Source organism: Cannabis sativa, chromosome 8 (genome assembly GCF_029168945.1).
Source record: "Cannabis sativa cultivar Pink pepper isolate KNU-18-1 chromosome 8, ASM2916894v1, whole genome shotgun sequence".
In the NCBI taxonomy this organism is placed as follows: domain Eukaryota; kingdom Viridiplantae; phylum Streptophyta; class Magnoliopsida; order Rosales; family Cannabaceae; genus Cannabis; species Cannabis sativa.
Genome location: NC_083608.1, coordinates 45,803,225 through 45,825,617, shown reverse-complemented (window position 1 = coordinate 45,825,617; position 22,393 = coordinate 45,803,225). Strand labels below are relative to the sequence as shown.

General features: G+C 29.2%; 3 protein-coding genes across 3 annotated transcripts; all 3 read left to right on the top strand.

Moving 5' to 3' along the window:
• The first annotated feature begins 182 nt into the window (after positions 1–182).
• On the top strand, positions 183–6,169 carry LOC115699108 (uncharacterized). The gene is made up of 15 exons (XM_030626344.2): positions 183–340; positions 445–1,058; positions 1,143–1,455; positions 1,610–1,756; positions 1,846–1,934; positions 2,035–2,127; positions 2,546–2,672; positions 2,834–2,898; positions 3,001–3,175; positions 3,463–3,657; positions 3,741–3,788; positions 3,985–4,131; positions 4,220–4,302; positions 5,164–5,279; positions 5,762–6,169. Exons 2-15 carry the CDS (start codon positions 481–483, stop codon positions 5,827–5,829), a joined length of 2,244 nt encoding a protein of 747 aa, XP_030482204.2. The 5' UTR covers positions 183–340; positions 445–480; the 3' UTR covers positions 5,830–6,169.
• A 1,398-nt stretch (positions 6,170–7,567) lies between these two features.
• LOC115699431 (omega-hydroxypalmitate O-feruloyl transferase) lies at positions 7,568–9,480 on the top strand. Its single transcript, XM_030626827.2, has 2 exons — positions 7,568–8,331; positions 8,452–9,480. Exons 1-2 carry the CDS (start codon positions 7,885–7,887, stop codon positions 9,310–9,312), a joined length of 1,308 nt encoding a protein of 435 aa, XP_030482687.2. The 5' UTR covers positions 7,568–7,884; the 3' UTR covers positions 9,313–9,480.
• A 10,257-nt stretch (positions 9,481–19,737) lies between these two features.
• On the top strand, positions 19,738–22,387 carry LOC115699430 (omega-hydroxypalmitate O-feruloyl transferase). Its single transcript, XM_030626826.2, has 2 exons — positions 19,738–20,974; positions 21,307–22,387. Exons 1-2 carry the CDS (start codon positions 20,513–20,515, stop codon positions 22,189–22,191), a joined length of 1,347 nt encoding a protein of 448 aa, XP_030482686.1. The 5' UTR covers positions 19,738–20,512; the 3' UTR covers positions 22,192–22,387.
• The last annotated feature ends 6 nt before the right edge of the window (positions 22,388–22,393 follow it).

Here is a 22,393-nt window from a genome sequence, read left to right as displayed (position 1 = left end):
AAATCAACCAAAAAACGTATTTTGCTTTTGATTAGAATTGGGTTGGGGCTTGGCCAGAACAAAAGATAAGAAAAAGCCCAGTGTAACTCAGTTGTTTAATTATGGACTCATTTGGGTTTGGTGGGCCTAGGTCATTCCATGGCCCAAATTAAACGACTAAGCTTTTTATTTTTTTTCTTACACAAGTACACAATCTTCTTCTTCTTACAACTCTTAAACCTCACTCGGTCTCATAGGGCTTTAGACATTGACATTGTGCGATACACTTGAAGTTGAACCTGAATTATAATAATAATAATTAATTAATTTATCATAACAACAATAATTCATGCTTGTTAGTGTAAGTTTTCTCAATCAATCTTCTTCCTGTTCTTGCTCGATTTTTCAATTTTGTATTTATTTATTTATTTATATATGTATGATCTTCTTCATTGTCAATGGCAGCTTCAGCATCAGCTTAATTGATTTTGAGTTTCAGTAATGGCTTCCAGAGCGATTTCAACCAGGAAAAGATTCATTTCTCAGTACTTAAATCTCTCTAACCCATTCCTACAAACCCTATCCCTATCACCGAACCAGCATCTTCATACTACTACCACTTCTACTTTTCAAAATTCAGATAGCGGTTGTGGAAACCCTAGAAGCTGCAGCGATGGAGCGAATCATTACTTGCAACAGTTACTTCCGGGATTAGGAGATTTTAGGTGGAGAGGAAATGGTAGATCAGAGCTCGTGGTTCCTTTGGGGATCAGATACAGATATATGTCTCTTTACATTCGGAATTCATCTACTGCGGCGGCGACGGCGGCGGCGGATAAGCAACGAGATGTTGGCAGTGATAACGAGGATAATGAAGAATTGGTTAGTAGCCAGAAGAAAAGGAAAGAAGCATCTCCTGAAGAATGCGATCAAGCCGTCGAAGGTTTGACTAGTGCGAAAGCTAAAGCCAAGGCCAAGAAGTTGCAAGAACAGAAAGCGGTTACCTCCATTTTGCGTCGAGTTTGGACTACGATTCTAGGGATTGGTCCTGCCTTAAGAGCTGTGGCTTCTATGAGCAAGTAAGATAATTTATTATAAGATCACATTAGATTTCTCTTTGGAAAAATTTCAGGTGTGAACTTTTCGTGTTTCTTCTCATTTAGGGAGGATTGGGCGAAGAAGCTTGTTCATTGGAAAGAGGAGTTTGTAGCGACTTTGCAACATTATTGGCTCGGCTGTAAGCTCCTATGGGCTGATATGAGAATCTGTTCTAGGCTGCTGATGAAACTTGCTGGAGGGAAGAGTCTTTCCAGAAGAGAAAGACAGCAGTTGACTCGAACAACAGCTGATATTTTCAGGCTAGTTCCGGTTGCTGTTTTCATTATAGTACCATTTATGGAATTTCTGCTTCCAGTGTTTCTTAAATTGTTCCCCAATATGTTGCCCTCAACATTCCAAGACAAGATGAAAGAACAGGTATGACTAATGGAAAATGAACACTTGATAAAATCGTGTGATATAAATTAGATTTTGTAAAAAAAATCACATCTTGTAAAAACATCACTTGAATCACTACAGGAATGTATGTTCTGAGTTTTTCTTCACTTTAGTAGTTTGTTCAAATGTATAGGAAGCATTGAAAAGGAGGCTTAATGCAAGGATGGAATATGCTAAGTTTCTCCAAGATACTGCCAAAGAAATGGCAAAGGAAGTCCAAAACTCAAGGAGTGGAGAAATAAAAAAAACAGCCAAAGATCTTGATGAGTTTCTCAGCAGAGTGAGTTTGGTTTGATTGCTCCACTTTCTTTAACTATTTTATTGATATCTATCTCTTTTGTGATATCTACGATTTTGCTCTATTTGCAGCTTAGAAAGGGTGGCCGAGTTGCAAATGAGGAGATTTTGGGCTTTGCTAAGTTGTTTAATGATGAGCTCACCCTAGATAATATCAACAGGTTAGCCTTACCAACATTCGTTGCTTTTCTAAAATGATAGAAATAAGGGTTTCCCTGCATAGAGGATTGCAAGTTATATTATTTGTTTTGTTGCTGTCAGGCCACGACTAGTGAATATGTGCAAATACATGGGAATCAGCCCGTTTGGAACAGATGCATATTTACGATATATGCTTCGAAAAAGGCTTCAAAGGTAATCTGAAATTATTGTTTTATTGAAAGTTTTCAAAATGTGTTCTACTAGATCTCTGGCTTCTTGGGAAGCAAATATTTTACAATCTGACAGACTGTTTCTGCTCTGAAACCTTTGCTCTGGGTTGTACATGATACAGTTCCTATTTAGTATTCAGGCTTTTGTTTTTCATTGTTATCTTACTTCGAAGTATAACTGAATGAACTTCTGATGATTGGAAAATATAGCAGTGTTGTATATGTTTGTGACTTTCAAACGAGTTTAGAAGTATCTTCCTTAGAAACTCTGAGCTCCTTGGAACTCACAGTTATTGAACTGAGCTTGCATCTTTTTCCTTTCAATGAAAGAAACTAATGGGGGGTTCAATTATTAGAGTGTAGCTCAACATGTTTTGTTGTTTATTTTCTTCTCCTGTCAGGATCAAAGCGGATGATAAATTAATACAAGCAGAAGGTGTGGAGTCGCTGTCAGAGGCTGAACTTCGTGAAGATTGTAGAGAGAGAGGCATGCTGGGATTGCTTTCAGTTGAGGAAATGCGCCAGCAGGTTTTTCTTTCTCTCTTATGCCAAGTCCTCTTACTTTTTTAGTGGCTAACTTGGGTGAAATGTTTAAGCAAGTAATTGGGAGGGAAAAATATTCTGATTTAACTAGGTCACTGGACTCGAAAGATAGTGTTGATCATTAAATGGTTAATTTGTTTATGCAGCTTCGGGATTGGTTGGATTTGTCTCTTAATCACTCTGTGCCATCTTCACTTTTAATCCTTTCCAGGTAATTTAATATTACATAAAATATTGCTCAATAGTATTTTGGTTAAATGTTTTTGTGGATGGTGTGTATGATAGATATGCCTTGCTTTGTGGTCTCATTCAGGGCATTCACCGTATCTGGAAAGGTGAAACCAGAGGAAGCTGTTCAAGCTACCTTATCTTCACTGCCAGATGAGGTTGTGGGAACTGTTGGAGTTACTGAATTGCCTTCAGAGGATTCTGTGTCAGAAAGGAGGAGGAAATTGGAGTACCTTCAGATGCAAGAAGAACTTATTAAGGTGATACTTTCTATTCTTGTGCTCCATCTAATAAAACACGAGGGTTGTCAGGACAATCTCTTTCTCCTCTAAATGAGATAGTTTCATGAGTTACGTTGATATTTTTTTATAATTGATCACAAAATAAATGCTAAGTAATGATCAATCAGCAGCCAGTCACGTGTCTATCTTTTAGCTAAGCTAGCATATGATTATTGGGCCTTCAGTTAAGTCTCGCCACATATTACAGCTAAGTTTAGGTCTATGTTTCTTTGTTTGCTTGATTGGTTCCAAATTATTTATTACAGAAGGAGGAAGAAAGAGAAGAAGAAGAACAAGCAAGAATTAAGGAATCTAAGGGTAGTCAGGAGGATGTGGCTTTGAAAGAGATGACTATTCCAACAGCAAGAGAAGCCCAAGAGCAAGCGAGAGCAAGATCATCAGAAAAGCAAGAACAGCTGTGTGAACTCAGTCGTGCATTAGCTGTTTTAGCTTCCGCATCTGTAAGACTAGATACTTTAAGCTCTTCTCTCCTTTCTTTTTGATAATTTTTTTGTTGTATTAAATTTTTACTTGTTTTATGCAGTCGGTGAGTAGAGAACGTGAAGCGTTCCTTGGGCTTGTAAATAAGGAGGTACATTGCTTTCTTTTTATCTTATAGCTGAACTTTTATATAATAGCTGTTGTGTGGGCCTCAGGTTTATGCATGCTAACAGCTATTAAGGATAATATTGATTTAGCAAATAAACGAACAGTCTGTTTTCAGTTTTGATCTGGTGATTATGTTGACATTTAGTAGTAATAACCTGCTTATTACTTTGTGCTTTCAGATTGAACTTTATAACAGCATGGTTGAGAAGCAGGGAATGGATGGAGAAAAGGATGTTCTAAAGGCATATATAGCTGCCCGAGAAGAAAGTGAGCCTGATAAGGAGGTAGCTGAAGGCCATGAAGCTTCATCAGCACTAATTGAGAGAGTAAGTAACTTATATTTGTATTATTCTGTTGAAAAGATTCTGTTCTCTCAGAGTATCAACAGTTTTGACCCTGCCTTCCTTCTTTCAGGTTGATGCAATGCTTCAAAATCTTGAAAAAGAAATTGATGACGTGGATGCTAAAATTGGTGATCGTTGGCAGCTACTTGACAGGTGAGTAATTGTGGTTCTCCTTTATTTCTAATCAAAGATATTTATAATATTGCCGATTCAAAATAATTACAATTGGATTTTACATGCTTGGGGCTCGAGGCACGATGAAACTTTTGGGATTATTGTTTGAAGAGCTTAACCACATTGCTTGTACCGAGTAAATTTTTTTTGCATGTTTGATGATTGTATTAACTGAGCAATAGCTTCATGACAATCCCTAACTTTCTTGTCCTGTACGCCTTTCATTTATTGCGTGCCCACGAGGTATAAGGAACTAAGATTCTTTATATTGGATTGGAAGAAACTAAGTCCTAGGCTTTGACTTATGAATCCTCCACCTATCTACTAGAAAAACAAGGTTAAAAGGGCTTTGAAGAATGCCGAAGGTGACAATGTACGGTGAAAAGGGCAAAACTGTTAATTTGATGAATCCTAAGGGTGACACCCACAAATGAACTCTTCTCCCAGAAACTTTCATCTCGGGGCCTTATTGTAAAAAAGAGAAAAAAACACGTGAAATCCTCTCCGCCCAAAGAACCCAGGAAATGCCAAAATCTAGGATTTCCTCAACACCTTTCCACAACACCCTACCTCTTCTACTACCTTCTCCTCAAGCAGGAAAATAGCAGGAGAGAGTACAGCAATTAGGAAATTAAGGCATAAATAGACTTGTTTTTTGCAACACATCCAAGATGTTAACATTGATATGAGATGTTTTATTGGGAGAAGTTGACCTCCAAATACTATGAGAAGGCTTAGTAAAAAGAAGATAAAAGGGTTATAAACTATATAATGAAAGAAAGATAAATTTCAGAGGATTTCTCATAGATAGTTAAATTAATATATTATTTGAATGTGCAGGGATTTTGACGGGAAAGTGACTCCTGAGGAAGTAGCAGGTGCGGCAATGTACTTGAAGAATACATTAGGAAAGGAGGGTGTCCAGGAACTTATAAGCAGTCTTTCCAAGGACAGAGGTCAGTCATTTTTTTCAATTTGTCAATCATCATTGGTTATGATATAATAAAGGTTTTATACTATTATACACCATGTGATTAGGCCATTATCCATTTGGATCCTGTGCCTTAAAAAAATAAGCTTTGGACTTGTCTTTTGTTGGATTGACTTCTTGGATCTTGTTATATTCAAAAATATATTTTTTTTTGACTAAAATTGGGTCCAAAGGCTTATTTTTAACCATTCTACAAAACATGGGTTCAAAAGCCAGTTTTTAAAACATAGGGTCCAAAGGAGTGATGGTTTGAGACACATTGTCCCAAATGCTATAAAATCAAAATAAACAAGCTAGAAATCCCATAAATCAACCATTGATTAATAACAACTTAATAATGCACTAAATCCTCTTCTGATAATATAATTTCTTTGACAACTTTATATTACCCTTTTGGAATTGTGATGGTGATAGAAATTAAAGCTATACTATAATGTGAAACTACAGAGGGGAAGATTCTTGTAGAAGATATTGTGAAGTTGGGGAGTCGGAGTGAAGATTCGAACACAGCCTGATGGAGCAACAATGTAGAGTAAGTAGAGACCGGGTATAAATTTTTGTCGGCGCAGAGTTTTGGTTGACAAGACCAACCACCTTTATAAGAATATTTTTTTACTTCTGTAAAACTCAATGCTCTCATAGATAAGGGAAAAAGAAAGCGCATGAACATGTTTTTGTTACTCCCTCCTCGTCCCTCTTTTAACATTTATGCTTTATTTTGGCATGAGAGATTTTTGGATGGATGGATGGAGAGAATTGTTATTCCAAGGGAGAATCTCTATATAGATGATATGTACATATGCATACACATACTACTAAACTCAATACTTTTATTAAGTATTTATTATTTCTTTATTGCTATTTATATAAACAATTTAAAGAATAAATATAGATGTACGTTTCTATAATTTACAAGTACTAGATATTTGTTCTATATTAACTTTCTATTTTTTCCAGGTAGACAAAAAATACATATAATAGGATTTGTGGTAATATGTATTTTGTGGTCGCACACGCGGTTTTGTTGGAAGAGAACATGTAGAATTTTTTAGAGTATAAATTACAAATAAATTTCTCTAATGATATTTGGTATTAGGGAACATGGTTTTAACACTAAATGCCGTTCAAAATTGCATTTGCAGCCTCTGATTTTTCAAGTTCTTACTTCTTGTTTGTTGATAGACATTTGTAGGTGAACCACTACCAAATGACCTCATAAAGATATACCTAATACTCATATCCAAATATAATTGAATATTTGCATGACTTGGAAACAAGAACACCCACTACGGCACATACATATGTTGGCCTTTTGCATGTGAATATGTATGATGCAATAATGACTTTTAGGTTGAAACAATATGTTAAAATATTATGTTGCCACACGAGAAAAAAAACTACATCAAGCCATAGTAGTTGTTAAGCATAGTTAATCTGTACACAATTTAAGTTTATTTGTTGCGATATGTATAATTTCATAAACTATTTTTTTATTAATAAATATATATAAATAAATGATAAGTATGAAAATTTAATAATAATAAGAATAATTATAGAAAATAATATTATTTTATTGGATAATGAAGACCTTGGATATAATTATGCAATCATTGACCACTTTAAAGTTTGTTCTAAAAACATAATGTTGGACAAATTTATCGAATCTCACCATTTGTTTGGAGTTCTAAACTGATCCTACATAATAAAAACATGAAATTAGAACGATCTATGCACTTTTGTTTTCTTTTTTTGTTTCCCCACAAGTAAACCTATATTAGTAAAAGATCATCTATGTAATTATATTAAATGATTAAAAATTATTTGAACATTTTCGTGTTTTACACACATTCATAAATTGTAAATTGTAATCACAGTAGTTGACTAATTTCAACAAAATTATTAGTAGGTAATGTATTGCCACCAAAGCACACACATGCCTATAGTGAAAACTTATCTATGTTTATTTGGACTTTCATGGCTTTTAGAAAACTTTGGAATATGACAACAAATGACAAGCCATGAAATTCATAATAGAAGAGACTGAGTAAGCAAGATTTGGGGAGCTAACCCCACCAAATAAGATCAAACTATGGTACATTTTTCTTCATTCATTTTCTGGTACATACCAGTGGCCTAACATAATTTTTGTACCCAAACTAAAAAATAAATCCTCACCCCTCATAACCAATTCAATATAATCAGCCGTAAATAGTTTTATTTATATATAATTAATTTCAAACAACTATCATTATAGATGTAACAGACACAACCACCCATCTGTTTTAACAATATACTATTCTTTTTCCTTGACAAAAAAGAAAATATTTTTCAAAGTATAATAGGTTGATATCATATTATCATGCACTTACTATAAAAATATATAAGTCTCTACATACCTTTTTTAAGAATACAAGAATCTAATTCTGATTTTTCTGTGTGACAAAACTCATTCAACACAATCCACTTGTTTCTGATCATTAACATAATAGCAACAGGCTATAATCGTCTTGTATTATAAATCATCGTTTTCTTTTAAGGGTGTGGAGCTTTGAGAAGCAGGTGGTACTACCATGGAGATTAACAATTGCAATGTGTTTGAGCTAAGAGTGAATAGAGAGGAGCCAACTCTGGTTGTCCCTGCTGAGGAAACAGAAAAGGGTCTTTACTTCTTGTCCAATCTTGATCAGAACATCGCGGTGATTGTTCGAACTGTCTATTGTTTTGAGCCAAATGCTGACAAGGGAAATGATAAGGTGGCAGGGGAAGTTATAAGGAGTGCCTTGGAGAGAGTTTTGGTTCATTATTACCCTCTTGCAGGGAGATTAGAAATCAGCTCAGAAGGAAAACTTATCATAAATTGTAATGGTGAAGGAGCTGTTTTTGTTGAGGCTGAAGCAGATTGTATGATGAAGGAGATTGGAGATGTTACAAAGCCTGATCCTGACACTCTTGGGAAGCTGGTTTATGATATTCCTGGTGCAAAGAACATACTAGAAATGCCTCCTTTGGTTGCTCAGGTTTGTAAATTCTCAGCACAATAATGCATATATATTTTTTACATGTTGTTATAATGTTAAGTAAATTGTACTCTTGAGATTATTGAGTTAAAGATTGCTTTTTTACTTGTTATATTTCAGGTGACAAAATTCAAGTGTGGAGGCTTTGCTTTAGGCCTTTGTTTAAACCATTGTATGGTTGATGGAATTGGTGCAATGGAATTTGTGAACTCATGGGGTGAAACTGCTAGAGGGGTTCCCTTAACTGTCCCTCCATCTCTAGACAGGACTATTCTCAAATCAAGAACCCCACCTAAGATTGAAAATCTTCATAGAGAATTCTCCGAAATCAAGGACATTTCTAGCAGCATTGACCTTTATGAAGAAGAGAAAATGCTCTACAGGTCATTTTGTTTCGATCCTGAAATGCTCGAAAAGCTAAAGAACAAAGCTAAGGAGAATGGAGCTCTTGAAAAATGTACTACATTTGAAGCACTCTCAGCATTTGTGTGGAAAGCTCGAACCAAGGCCCTTAGACTTTCTCCAGAACAAGAGACAAAACTTCTGTTTGCTGTTGATGGAAGGCCAAAGTTTTGTCCACAACTTCCAAAAGGGTACTTTGGAAATGGAATTGTGCTAACAAATTCCTTATGTCAAGCCGGTGAGCTCTTGGAAAAGCCATTGTCTTTCGCGGTTGGACTAGTTCAGGATGCCATTAAGATGGTAACTGATGGTTACATGAGATCAGCTATAGATTATTTTGAAGTAACAAGAGCAAGGCCTTCATTGGCATCAACACTCTTGATCACAACTTGGTCTAGGCTCTCATTTCACTCCACAGATTTCGGTTGGGGAGAGCCTGTTTTATCAGGTCCAGTGGCTCTACCAGAGAAAGAAGTGATCTTATTCCTTTCACATGGGAAAGAGAGGAAAAGCATAAATGTTCTTTTAGGCCTACCAGCTCCAGCCATGAACACATTCCAAGAACTCATGCTGTTCTAGAAAAACAATATAAATATAATCCTCACTGCTTTTACTTCTGAATTACTATATATTTATATTCTGGGACTGTTGTTGTTGTTGTTTTAGGATAATAAAAGATAAAAGGTTTGCAGAACTCAGTGTGCTTAAATTAAGAAAATTGATCAAAATAGTGTGTTTGGATTTTAATGATTCTGTCTTAATGTGTTGATCAAACTGCTAGCAAAATAAAAGAGGAACGATATTACCGAATGAAGAATTCTGGGTTGAGTCGCGGACTAAGTCGCTCTCTTTAAGACGTTCGCGGCACTGCCCAGGAGTGGGCAAGCAGTCGGAAATTGCCGGTCGTCCCCAGGATAAAACAGCCCAGTCGTTGTACTGTATCGGAACCCCACTGCACTGTAGAGCACCGTCGAATACACCCAAAAATTTGATATCGCAGATGGAATTTTAATTTTATGAAAAACTGTATTTTTCTGATACGAAAAAGAGATGTTTTCTTCCCATCAGTTCAATCGCATTATATAGGCGAATGGATTGAATAAACATAACGGGAAGAATAACGTTTTCTGAAGTGGGGTGAGTTGGTCCTTTGAACGTGTCCCATTAACTGATACGACTAAGTAATCAGTTTAATTAAACACGTTTCTTAATTAAATTAATAAATAAAAAATAATTATTTTATTAAATAATTTTTCTGTAAAAAATAATATTGTGTCACACCACACCAACCCGGCCCGGCTCGGACGGACGGCGCGCGCGTGTGTGGTGGGTCAAGTGTGTGTGTCCTCACCCATTCGCACAAAACTGGGTACCCCTTGGGGCCCAAACCCAAATGCCAAAGTTGCACTCTTTATACCCTTGTCAATGAGGGTTCATATCCCATGTGGGACTCTTTCCAACTCACACACACTAAGACACTTATATATTTTGTTAAAATATTCACAATATTTCCAACATAATGTTTTAACTAGAAGAAACTATTCATTTTTATTTAATTGTTATTATTATTAATGATTATTTTTTTTTTAAGTTCTCTGTGAGAATGAGTCTTGTTCTGTATATTACATTGAAAGAGTATTTAATTCATTTGAATTAATGTAGAAAGGCATTTGGTTGTTGTTTTCTTCTTCTTCTTCTTCTTAATAAATGTGGTAATTGTTTATTGCTAATATTCACAATGAAAACATTAAAAAGTACTCTATTTGATCATCTCTCTCATTTTTAACGAAAGAAAAAAAAATTATAGCATGATAACCATGATCCAAATTATCACATCCTCATTATTTCCATAAATTAAAAATAAGTTATTTAGGATTTTTGATTTTTGAACTTGACATGTTCTAAATTATACTCTCTTGAATTTTTTAGGTTGTTAAATTTTTTTCTTAAATTATTGAAATTTTATATCTACCAAATCATGTTTTTTTGAATTTTAACGTATGCTTTCAAAATTTTCATTCATGTTAGATATCTTTTAGTAAAATTAAACAAAATAATATACGTCAAAGTTCGAAAAACAAAAATCAAAATTAACCAAATAAAATAAAATACTGAATGATCTAGCCAATGAAAATGTATCCACATACTTATAAGTCTCATTTCCTCCCGACTTGTAATGGATGTGGGATTATTTTTATTATAAATGCTGTCTCATTTGGTTAACTTGTAGGATTATTACTATTTGATATTTTAAGGTGTTTAATATCGTACTTGTGACACATGTTACAAGTAATCAATTTGTTCATGATCTAATATTTAATTGCACTATAACAGTATCTTTTGTGATATTTGACACTTTAAGTCCTCTCTTAGCATTTCTCTAACATGTAGGCTGTAGCCTAGAAGAACTTAGAGAAACTTAATGGTGCACTCTTCGGGTTTTCAACATCTTGATAATTTTAATCTTAGGTAGCATTTGGTTAGAGGTAATAAAATAGAATAGAATGAAGATAAAACAATTTTTATTCTATTCCTTGTTTGGTTATATTTTAAAGTATTGAAATGTCACTTTAATAAAATATTTTTTCTATCATTTTAGTGGAATGAATATTCTATTTTGCAAAAGAAAAAAAGACAATTCCAAAACAAGATGAGAAAATTATTTATAATCTTTTTCATCATTTCTTTTATGTATTTTAAATTTAATTTACTTTCATTCTTATTCTTATATTTTCATTCCTTTGAAGTTCCAACCAAACACTATCTTAGTATGTATATATATACATATGGAGGAAGTTTCAATAGTTATATTAAATATGTGATCATCTTACTTTTAGTAGTTGGATCATTATTAAACGAGTATGACTAATTTAAAAATTAAATAAAATAATTAATGAATTACATGTGATTTGATTTTACTTATTTCCTAATTAATAAAAAATATTCATAAATATTAATTATAAAAAAGGTCTTATTATATATTTTAATTAAAAAATTAATTTAATATAAGTATATAATTAATTATAATTAACTTGAGTTTAAAAATAAATTTTTTAAATGTTAGTAATCTGTTATAGCAAATCATTAAAAAAATATAATTATCATAGTTATATTTTAGTGTAATAATTAAATAGTCATACATATATATAATATAGGGACTATTTTAATTTTATACTTCAAAATAATTTTTTTATTTTTTTGCATTTATACAGAATTCCACATAAAAATTCCTATTGCAACTAATGGAGCAACTTAAATCGCAACCAAAATCTGTATAACAATTCACATAAACCACCAAAAAAACTACCTAAGAAACCCAAACCGTAAAATTAGAAAAAAAAAAAAGTTAAAAAATGATATATAGAGTAATTTTCCTATGTAAATTTTAAAAAATTTAAGACATTATGTAAATTTTTAAAAAATTTAAAATAATTTATTATATTAAAAATAAGGTTTAAAGAATCACACATATTTCTTTTATTTTAGATCTTTATAGAAAATAGAAAGTTTGACACTAACTTTTAATATTATAAATTATTGGAAAATTTTAAAAAATTTAAATCTTAATAAAGTAACTACCAAGTTCATTGTGATAGTAGCAATGCAACTATTTCATCAAGAATTAGGATGATATTGGTATGGTGTTAAGTAGGTTTGCTTGACTTTGTCAAATCGAAGAATAAAATAAATAATAGACAAAGCGATACTAATAATTATTAAGTGTAAAGGAACAGAAGGTATATATAAATAAGTAGTTGCTTTCGTACGTTATAACATTGGATCCCAACATCATATTCATATTTATATAATGATAATATCCTAAAACCAAGTTGATACATATCATTATTATCACTATTACTGATAAAGAAAGATCTAATTAATAAACAAAGCACTGTACATGTAAAGGGACGAGCAGGGTTTCTTCTTTTAAAATGGAAACATGCCATAAATATTGATACTACTAGAGTCCTACTTGATTATTAAAAATGAGAAAAGTCATAATTATATAAGAATTATATATAAACACTATTTCTACTAGTATAATTTATGAATGTGAGCAAAAATAAAAGAGTAAATACTATTTTGAATCTTATGTTTTGTAAAAATTATTAATTAGAGATTTTTTGTTTTATTAAATGATAAAATAGACACTGTATTTTTCAAAATTGTATAAATAGGATCATGAGTTCAATTTTCAACAATTTTATTTTTTTAAAATAACAAACTTAAAATTTTTTTAACACGAACAAATATAGAAAGTATAATTAGTTTTGTCATAATATCTCTAAATCGAATTATTTTATTATTATTTTTATCTTATACTTTTACATTTATACTTTTACATTAGACTATACATAAATTTATTAATTATTTTCTTTATATTATTAAAATATATTTTACTTATATAAACAAAAACTTTAGAAATATAAAATGAAAACATAGAAAGAGGAGAAGAAATTATTAAAATATTATTTGAAACATCAATATTGCTTCTCTAGAAAGCCTTATTCATAATGTAAAATTTTAAGTTATTTTAGCTTATTTGATGGAGCTCCTTGTATTAAGATTTCTTCATATTTTACTTTGAGAAAATTATATTGTATACTCACTTTATTTTATTTGTTTTAATTTTAATTTTAATTTTAACTTTTATATATTTTTTTTAAGAAACATTCATTTTTATAATTGATGTCTCTATTATATCTTTTAGGTTAATGTAAATTATGTGTTAGATTTAAATAGAGAGTAATGATATATTAGGTAATTTACTCACAAAAATAAATTCATTTTAATAAAATATAATATAAAAATATTTTTAATTAATGAATACAAAAAATAATATTCCTCAATTTATTTTTTCTTACTTTTTTTTTTATTATGTTAGTTCATTAAATGAGTATACTCTAAATAAATTTTGTCTTTAAAAATATATAGTCAATTTATTTCTATAATCGTTAGATTATAATTAAAATAATATAACGGTTGTTAATTAATAAATATAGAGCTCAAAACACATAAGACAAGATACATTAATTTAACTTTTAGTTTTGTTAAATAATGTATCCATATATATATATATTTTTTTTTTTTATTATTGAGTCTTATATATTTTAATTAAATAAAGAATATAAAAAATTACTACTTACTTAATTGACTAATTAAAATGGTATTTGAATGCATGCAATACTCCCTTCACAATGGCTATGATATGATTGTGTTTGCATTAAAAAGAAGTATCTACCACTGAGCTGAGTGCTGACATTTAAAATTTAATAATAATAATAATTAATGATGGGAATATATGAAGAAATTACATTTATCTATTTTTGTACAAAATTCACAATTTACTTAATGGCTACAGAGGTGCCAAATGTTGTTGTGAGAAACAAACACATCAAATTGCAAAATATGGTTCGCATTCAAAGCCCTGCAGGTAATTATTTGACATATTCTTCTTTTGAAGATTAAATATATAAAAACTTATCCACATTTCATATTAATGACTCAATTAATATTGATTATAATCGTCATAAATTGTGGTTTGACTAATGTTGTCACAGTTATGATCCACTTGGAAACAAAAAAAATCTAGAGGAAAAAGAAGAAAAAATAAAAATAAAACATGGTTTTAATAAAACTGATTTATTTATGTATATTAGACAAAGACCTTTGGAAATTTTGTTTGGACCAAAAAAATTAATTTATATTTTGGAGCAAAAGAAAATGTGATTGAAAGAAGCAGCCGCCACCAGCCAACTTTCAACTGTTAGAAATCGACCAACAATCAAAATCATCATAAAAATAGAAGAAGAAAAAATACACCAAGTTAAGAAAGTAACCAAAAATTAGGAGGCCAACCCCACCAAATAATTAGGATGTTCACTGTGGATGGTTCGGGTAGTGTGGTTTTTGACAATTTTTTTTAAATCAATCAACACATACAGTTTTTTCAATTTCTCAAATTGTATCTTCACTGTAAAACAAAAAAACTGTAAAAACTGCACCGCAAAAAATGGTGCGGTGCGGTTTTTATAGTTTCTGCGATTTAGACTATCATCAAATAATTAAACTATCACAAATATAATAAAACTTGAGCAACACTTGTCAAAAATACTATAAGGCTTGAAAATAAATATGAAAAAAAAAATTAAGTTTCAACAATACAATAATTAGTGGATTTTGGGCTGGACATTCATATATTAGACCTAAATAAATATAAAAATTTGTATTTTTATAATGTGCGGTACGATGCAGTTTGAACCGCATATTAACAATTCAAAACCGCACTATAAAGTACAGTTTGAAAAAATTCAAACCGCGACCACACCGTAAAAAATATCAAACTGTATTTATTTTTACAGTGCGGACGATTTAAACGGTTTGAGTTTGATGAACAACCTTACAAATATCAGATTAGAGAGTTTTATTTGCACTCCTAAAATTTATAAATGCACTTTATTTTACATAAAATTTATGTTTTTAATTATATTAGTTTTCTTTTTATAAAAAAAAATTGTTAGAATTCATATTCTTAAAAAATATACCTATTAAATAAAAATAATTATATCTTAGATATTATAACAAAAAATTATATGAAATTTGATTGTGGTAAAAATTTATAAATGCACTTTATTTTACATAAAATTTATGTTTTTAATTATATTAATTTTCTTTTTTAAAAAAAATTCTTAGAATTCATATTCTTAAAAATATACCTATTAAACAAAAATAATTTTATCTTAAATATTATAATAAAAAATTTTATAAAATGTATTTTAAAAGTAATTAATTTTCTAATCAAACTCAAATTTTGTTAAAATATTTTTTAATATAATTCTTATATATATAAAGATATCTTTATATATTAAAAATGTCTATCTAACTGCATTTTTTGGTTTAACAGAATATACCTTAAAAATAAAAGAATATTCTGTTAAATTTAACGATGTTAATAGATTTGATCTCCCGTTAACAAATAAACCCAATAATTAAACCAAAAAATTAAACAATCTTTTTTTAAATTAAAAAAAATCATCTTAGCCACATATCTCTCTAACAAACCATATAAAATAATATTTTTTTTTCTAGAAACATAAAGCTACAGAATAATTTCATTAACAATCATCAATATAAAATTTAAACTCTATATTAAAAAATATATTTTTTTCTAGAAACATAAAGCTACCGACTAATTTCATTAACAATTATCAATATAAATATTCAAGTATGAATAAATCAGAACAATTCAAAATCAGAACCAATAAATATTCAAGTATTTCAATAAATTCATAAACAAATAAATCAGAACAATTCAAAATCTCAAATCAAGAAAATTAAAAGTTTAGATTTATAATCTTTACAAATATGAAAAACTTAAATAAATCTATCTACCATTGTTGTTGCCGTTGCTCGCTACTAAAACCACTAAAACTTATATAAAACTAATATTTAAGTGGCTCGCCACGTAACTCTCATATAGTCAATATAAAATACGTATATATAATCACATCTAAAGAGTAAATTAATATAGCCACAATAATAAAAAAAATTCTTATAAATTAAAATCTCAAACACTATTTTAAAAATTAAAAAATAAACTATATTACTTAATTAAAAAAAAAATTAAACATACGCCCTAATTATCATTTAATCAAATTTAATTAAAAATAAAACTAATTATAAAATGATGGTAACATCAACTTTTTTTTTTTTTTTTTGAATAATAATAAAAACTTCATTACTTCAAATCATCCAAAACTAAAGAAGAAATTACAAAAGGTAAAGATAAATTATTAAAAATACGATCAGCCTCAACAAGAGAGGACCGCGCCAAACAATACACAACCCTATTAGCAGATCGCTTAACAAAACTCAAATAGATATTATGATAACATCAACTTAGTTTGTAGATATGTATGAAATTTTCTATTTTTAACATTTAAAACAAATAGGGCTATTTACAAAAATATGGGAAAATAAAGATAAGTTTTGATATATATGGCATAAAAACTTAATTACACTAAATATGACATTTTTTTTTAAAAAACTTACAAATATGGGAAAAAGTCTTGAGTAATGCCATAAAAAACTTAAAATTTGTGTTTCTTTTTATTTATTTTTTCTTTTTTAAAAAAATAAAATACTAAAATAAATAAAAAATGATCTCAACTATAGATATTATTTTTTTTTTACAGAAATTAAACTTGTTTTTTTGTTATTTAAACTACTATTTTTTTTTCTTTGTTTTTTTGTTAAGAACTAATTATTTCATTAAAAGCAACAGAAAAAAAAAAAAAAAACCAGTTTCATCAACATCATCCTGAAGAAAAAACAATATAAAAAATTATAATCTAAAGATAATATAAACTTTAAAAATCAATTTCATCAACATTGAAAGAAACTATTAATTTCATTAAAAGAATAAAAAAAATAATTTCATTATGTTATTAGAATTTTTTTTCAAGTTACTTTTTTATTATTTTGTTTCTAGGTTGGAAACTTACACTTATATTTTGTTATTAAATTATTGGTAGGCATTATGTGTTGTTTTGATTATATTTGTGATTAGTATTTTTTTTTTTTTTGTATATTTGTGTGTGTGTATGTTTTTATTTGATTGTACGATGAAGCTTGGTTTCAATTAACTTTATTATTAACATTTGTATTTTGTTATGATTTTTTATAACGTCAAAACTGGTTTCACATGTCGAAACTGGTTTCACATGTTTTAACTATTCTGTAATGGGGTTGCTCAATTTTTATGATATTATTATATATTTTTTCGTTTGTATAAAACCAGTTTTATTATTGTATGATATTTGAACAACAATTTTTATTTTATTTTAATTAATCAGTTTCTGACATACATATTATTTTATTATTTTCATAACTGGTTTTTTTAAGTAATTAATTTTTTTTATTGTTGTTCATAATTGAGTTTTATTCAATTTTTTATTAATTTATCTCAAGAAAGCTTGGTTTTTATTTGTTTGTTTTTATTTTGGTTGTTTTACTAATCGGTTTCTCACGTTCCACTTTGTTTTTTGTTATTCTTTTATGGTTTTTATTGCACTTTTGTCTCTTTAATTTTCTTTGTTTCTTTTTTTCTCTTTGATTTTAATTTGTGATTCTCTTTGTTATATTTGCTGCATATTGTATGTTTAAATTAACTCTAATTTTTGAGCAAGCAAATAAAAAATTAAATGCCAAAATAAAGAATGAAGTTAGAAGTTTGATTATTAGGTATTGATATAAATTTTATATGTTCGAAACTGGTTTTTAAATTTAGTATCGTTAATTTGTAAAAGTTTAGTTATTAGGCATTGTGTATTTTTTATTATGTTATTGTTGAAACTATTTTTTTTTTTTTGCCTCTTTTAATGAAATAATTCGTTTATTTTAATATTGATGAAACTGGTTTTTAAAGTTAGTATCGTCTTTAGATTGTAATTTTTTTCATTATCTTGTTGATGAAACTATTTTTTGTATTCTTTAAATGAAATTATTAGTTTCTTTCAATGTTGATGAAACTAGTTTTTAAAGTTTGGATTCTTTTTAGATTATGATTTTTTATATTCTTTTTTTTTTCAGGATGATACTGATGAAACTGGTTTTTTTTTTCTGCTGTTTTTAATGGAATAATTAGTTTTTAACAAAAAAAAAAACGAATAGTAGTTTAAAAAAAAAACAAGTTTAATTTTTGTAAAAAAAAATGAAATATAAAAATGTACACTTATTATATATATTAAGAGAAAAAAATTAGGTTGAGAAAAAAATTGAAAAAAAAAAAGAGAGACACAAAGAGAAATTAGAAAAAAAAAATAGAGAGAGATAAGCGAAAGAAAGAAAAAAAAAAGTAGCAACTGACTTAAAAGTTGAAAAGAAAAAAGAGAGCCAAAATTGACTAAAAAATATATAAAAAAGACAAAAAAAAAAAACTTTTTGAAGTTTCAATAAGTAAAAAAGAAAAAAAAAATTAATAAAAGTATAAAAGTAAAATGTTCTTGTCAAATTAAAAATGTAATGTTTGAAAAAAAATGTAGTATTTGGTGTAAATTTTTCAAATAAAGAGAAACCCTAAAATGTAAGTGTAAAATAAATTAAAAAAATAAATAAAACTAATTAAGCTAAAAACAAAAACATAAAATATGGGATTGGATAATAAGTTTATAAAAATATGGCATATCAAATACCATAAAAAACTTAAATGTGAAAAAATGCCATAGAAAAATGGCAAACCTAAAAATGCCATATTTTTCTAACTTTGTTATGAAATTTCATATTTCATGTAATTTTCACAAACAAATAAGCTGTAATTGGCCCAACTACCCCCATTAATAGTGAGGGCCCACCCACGTTGACATAGCTTCTGATGAGTGATGAGTGTGATGAGCAATTGGATTGATGAGATGGATAACTATATCTTATCCAATCATTCAATTAATGGTTTAACATTCCAACAAGTATACTGATCAAAAAATAAAACATTCCAACAAAAAAATAAAACATTCCAACAAGTATAAGTAAAATTAAGGTGGACAAATCTTTAAGAGGGAGACAATATTACACATATATTACCTTTCATCAAAAGAAAAATAGATACCAAAACAATGACACATTACAATATATTCATCAAACCCCAAACAAAATATAAAGGTTAAATAGTGGCATAATTCGGTACTTAATGTTTATAAAATTATAATTTTTTTCTCATTTTATTGTTATTGTTTTAAACATGACACATATAATACTCAAATTTTAGATAATTTAGTCTGGACGAAAAATATGTAGTATCAGTTACTTCTAATTTTTTTTTTAATAAATTTAAAACGGAGTCTGTAGTGACGAAAATAAAGAAAAATTACAGTTTTACAAACATTGTGTACTTATGCCACTAAAAAAAATCATTAAATTTATGCCGCTTACAAACTCAAAATTTTGAGTACTTATGTTGCTATTTACTCAAATATAAATAAAGTCATATTGGACATTATGCCTCATAGCAAGGCTTCAAAAAAATAATAACTTGTTATAAAATATTATTTAATTATATGATGTCGAAATCTTCCAAATTCTTTCTATTAAATACTGTTAATTATAATTAAGTATTATTTTTCTTTTTTTTTTTATTGAAACTATTATTTTTCTCTTTCAGAGTTTATGATTCACATATTTCTATAAGAACATTTTTAATAGTATTTTTTATTTTTTATACAGATTTTAGCTCAAATAATAAAGTTTTGCTGGTGAAGTCAGTTGCTGGCAGAACATTTTTGCCTTATTTTTTTTTCTCGCAAAAGTTATGCCGTGCACCTTACTTTGCGGGCAAAACTTTGCCAAAAAAAATAACATCAAAATAACATCAAAATAACACTAAAAAATAACATACATATAATAAATAATCAACAACAAATTAACATAAATACAATATAAAAAGACTATATTTTCTCTAAATAAAATAATAAAAGAAAAATCCTACAAATAACATTAATAAAGCTACATTTGAATATCGAAAACATAAATGGGTATGCCCGTACATCTTATTAATAACAATTAAAATAAAATAAAAAAAAATGAGAAGAGAGACCTACCTTGCATTATTAAATTTGCTATAAATAGTGAGTCTACTAACCTTTTGAGTACTCAATAAAATCTCATTTTATATTCTGCAAAAAAGAACATATAATAAACCATATATGTTCTTTTTCTTTCCAATCATTATTACTATATCATTTGTTTTGTTGCATATCTAAACTAAAACTCTTTTCTACTATATACTATGGAGGAGATGACTAACAACAATGGCAATGTACCTAACAAGCTCATCAAAGTGAAGAGAAATGAGCCAAGTCTAGTTGTCCCAGCTGAGGAAACACAAAAGGGTTTTTACTTCTTGTCCAATCTTGATCAAAACATAGCTGTCATTGTTAGAACTGTCTATTGTTTTGAGCCAAAAGATAATAATAATAATAGTAAAGATTCAGTACAAGTTATAAGGAGTGCCTTGGAGAGAGTTTTGGTTCATTATTACCCTCTTGCAGGGAGATTAGAAATCAGCTCAGAAGGAAAACTTATCATAAATTGTAATGGTGAAGGAGCTGTTTTTGTTGAGGCTGAAGCAGATTGTATGATGAAGGAGATTGGAGATGTTACAAAGCCTGATCCTGACACTCTTGGGAAGCTGGTTTATGATATTCCTGGTGCAAAAAATATACTTGAAATTCCTCCTATGATGGCTCAGGTTTGTAAAAAAATAATATATATATTTATATATAAAAAAAATTATTATAGTTAATTGATTTTCCTGTGTTGCTGTTGCTTTTTTTTTTTTTTTTTTTTTTGTAGTTAATTTTTTAAAAATAAAATAAAAAGAAAAACTCTCGAAATAAAAAAAAAACACAGACCCAAATAAGAAAAAAGAAGAATAAAAAATTAATTGAAAAAGAAAGAAAAAATATAAAATATGTTTACTTCTCCATTATTAAATAATGAGGTATATGTAAAGAAGAGTTTGTTGGAGAAGTTATTGAGTTCATATTTGGGTATACTTGTTGTTATGTATGTACCATACAGGTGACAAAATTCAAGTGTGGAGGCTTTGCTTTAGGCTTTTGTGTAAACCATTGTATGGTTGATGGAATAACTGCAATGGAATTTGTCAACTCATGGGGTGAAACTGCTAGAGGGCTTCCTTTAACTGTCCCTCCATTCCTAGACAGGACTATTCTCAAAGCCAGAATCCCACCTAAGATTGAAAATCTTCATAGAGAATTCTCTGAAATCAAAGACATTTCTAGCAGCATTAACCTTTATGAAGAAGAGAAAATGCAGTACAAGTCCTTTTGTTTTGATCCTGAAATGCTTGAAAAGCTAAAGAACAAAGCTAAAGAAAATGGATCACCAATTGAAAAGTGTACTACTTTTGAAGTACTCTCAGCATTGGTATGGAAAGCTCGAACGAAAGCTCTAAGACTTTTGCCAAAACAAGAGACAAAGCTTCTGTTTGCTGTTGATGGGAGGAGAAAGTTTTGTCCACAACTTCCAAAAGGGTACTTTGGCAATGGAATTGTGCTCACAAATTCCTTATGTCAAGCTGGTGAGCTCTTGGAAAAGCCTTTGTCTTTCGCGGTTGGGCTAGTTCAAGATGCCATTAAGATGGTAACTGATGGTTACATGAGATCAGCTATAGATTATTTTGAAGTAACAAGAGCAAGGCCTTCATTGGCATCAACACTCTTGATCACAACCTGGTCTAGGCTCTCATTTCACTCTGCAGATTTCGGTTGGGGAGAGCCTGTTTTATCAGGTCCAGTGGCTCTACCAGAGAAGGAAGTGATCTTATTCCTTTCACATGGGAAAGAGAGGAAAAGCATTAATGTTCTAGTTGGTTTACCAGCTCCAGCCATGAAAACATTCCAAGAAATCATCACTAGTTTTACTTCTCATCAATCACTATAATAAAATGAAGAAAAGAAAAGGTTTCTTGAGCAAAATGTAAAAGTAAAATGGTTTGCAAATAGTTTGTCTTTGTTTAAAATGCTGCTTGTCTTAATTATTATTACTATTAAATACTTCACTCTGAGTTCTCACTTCTCTGTCATCTGTATTATGTTTGAAAGAGTTTGAATGTTGACATAAAAGTTTTACATTAAAAGTTTTA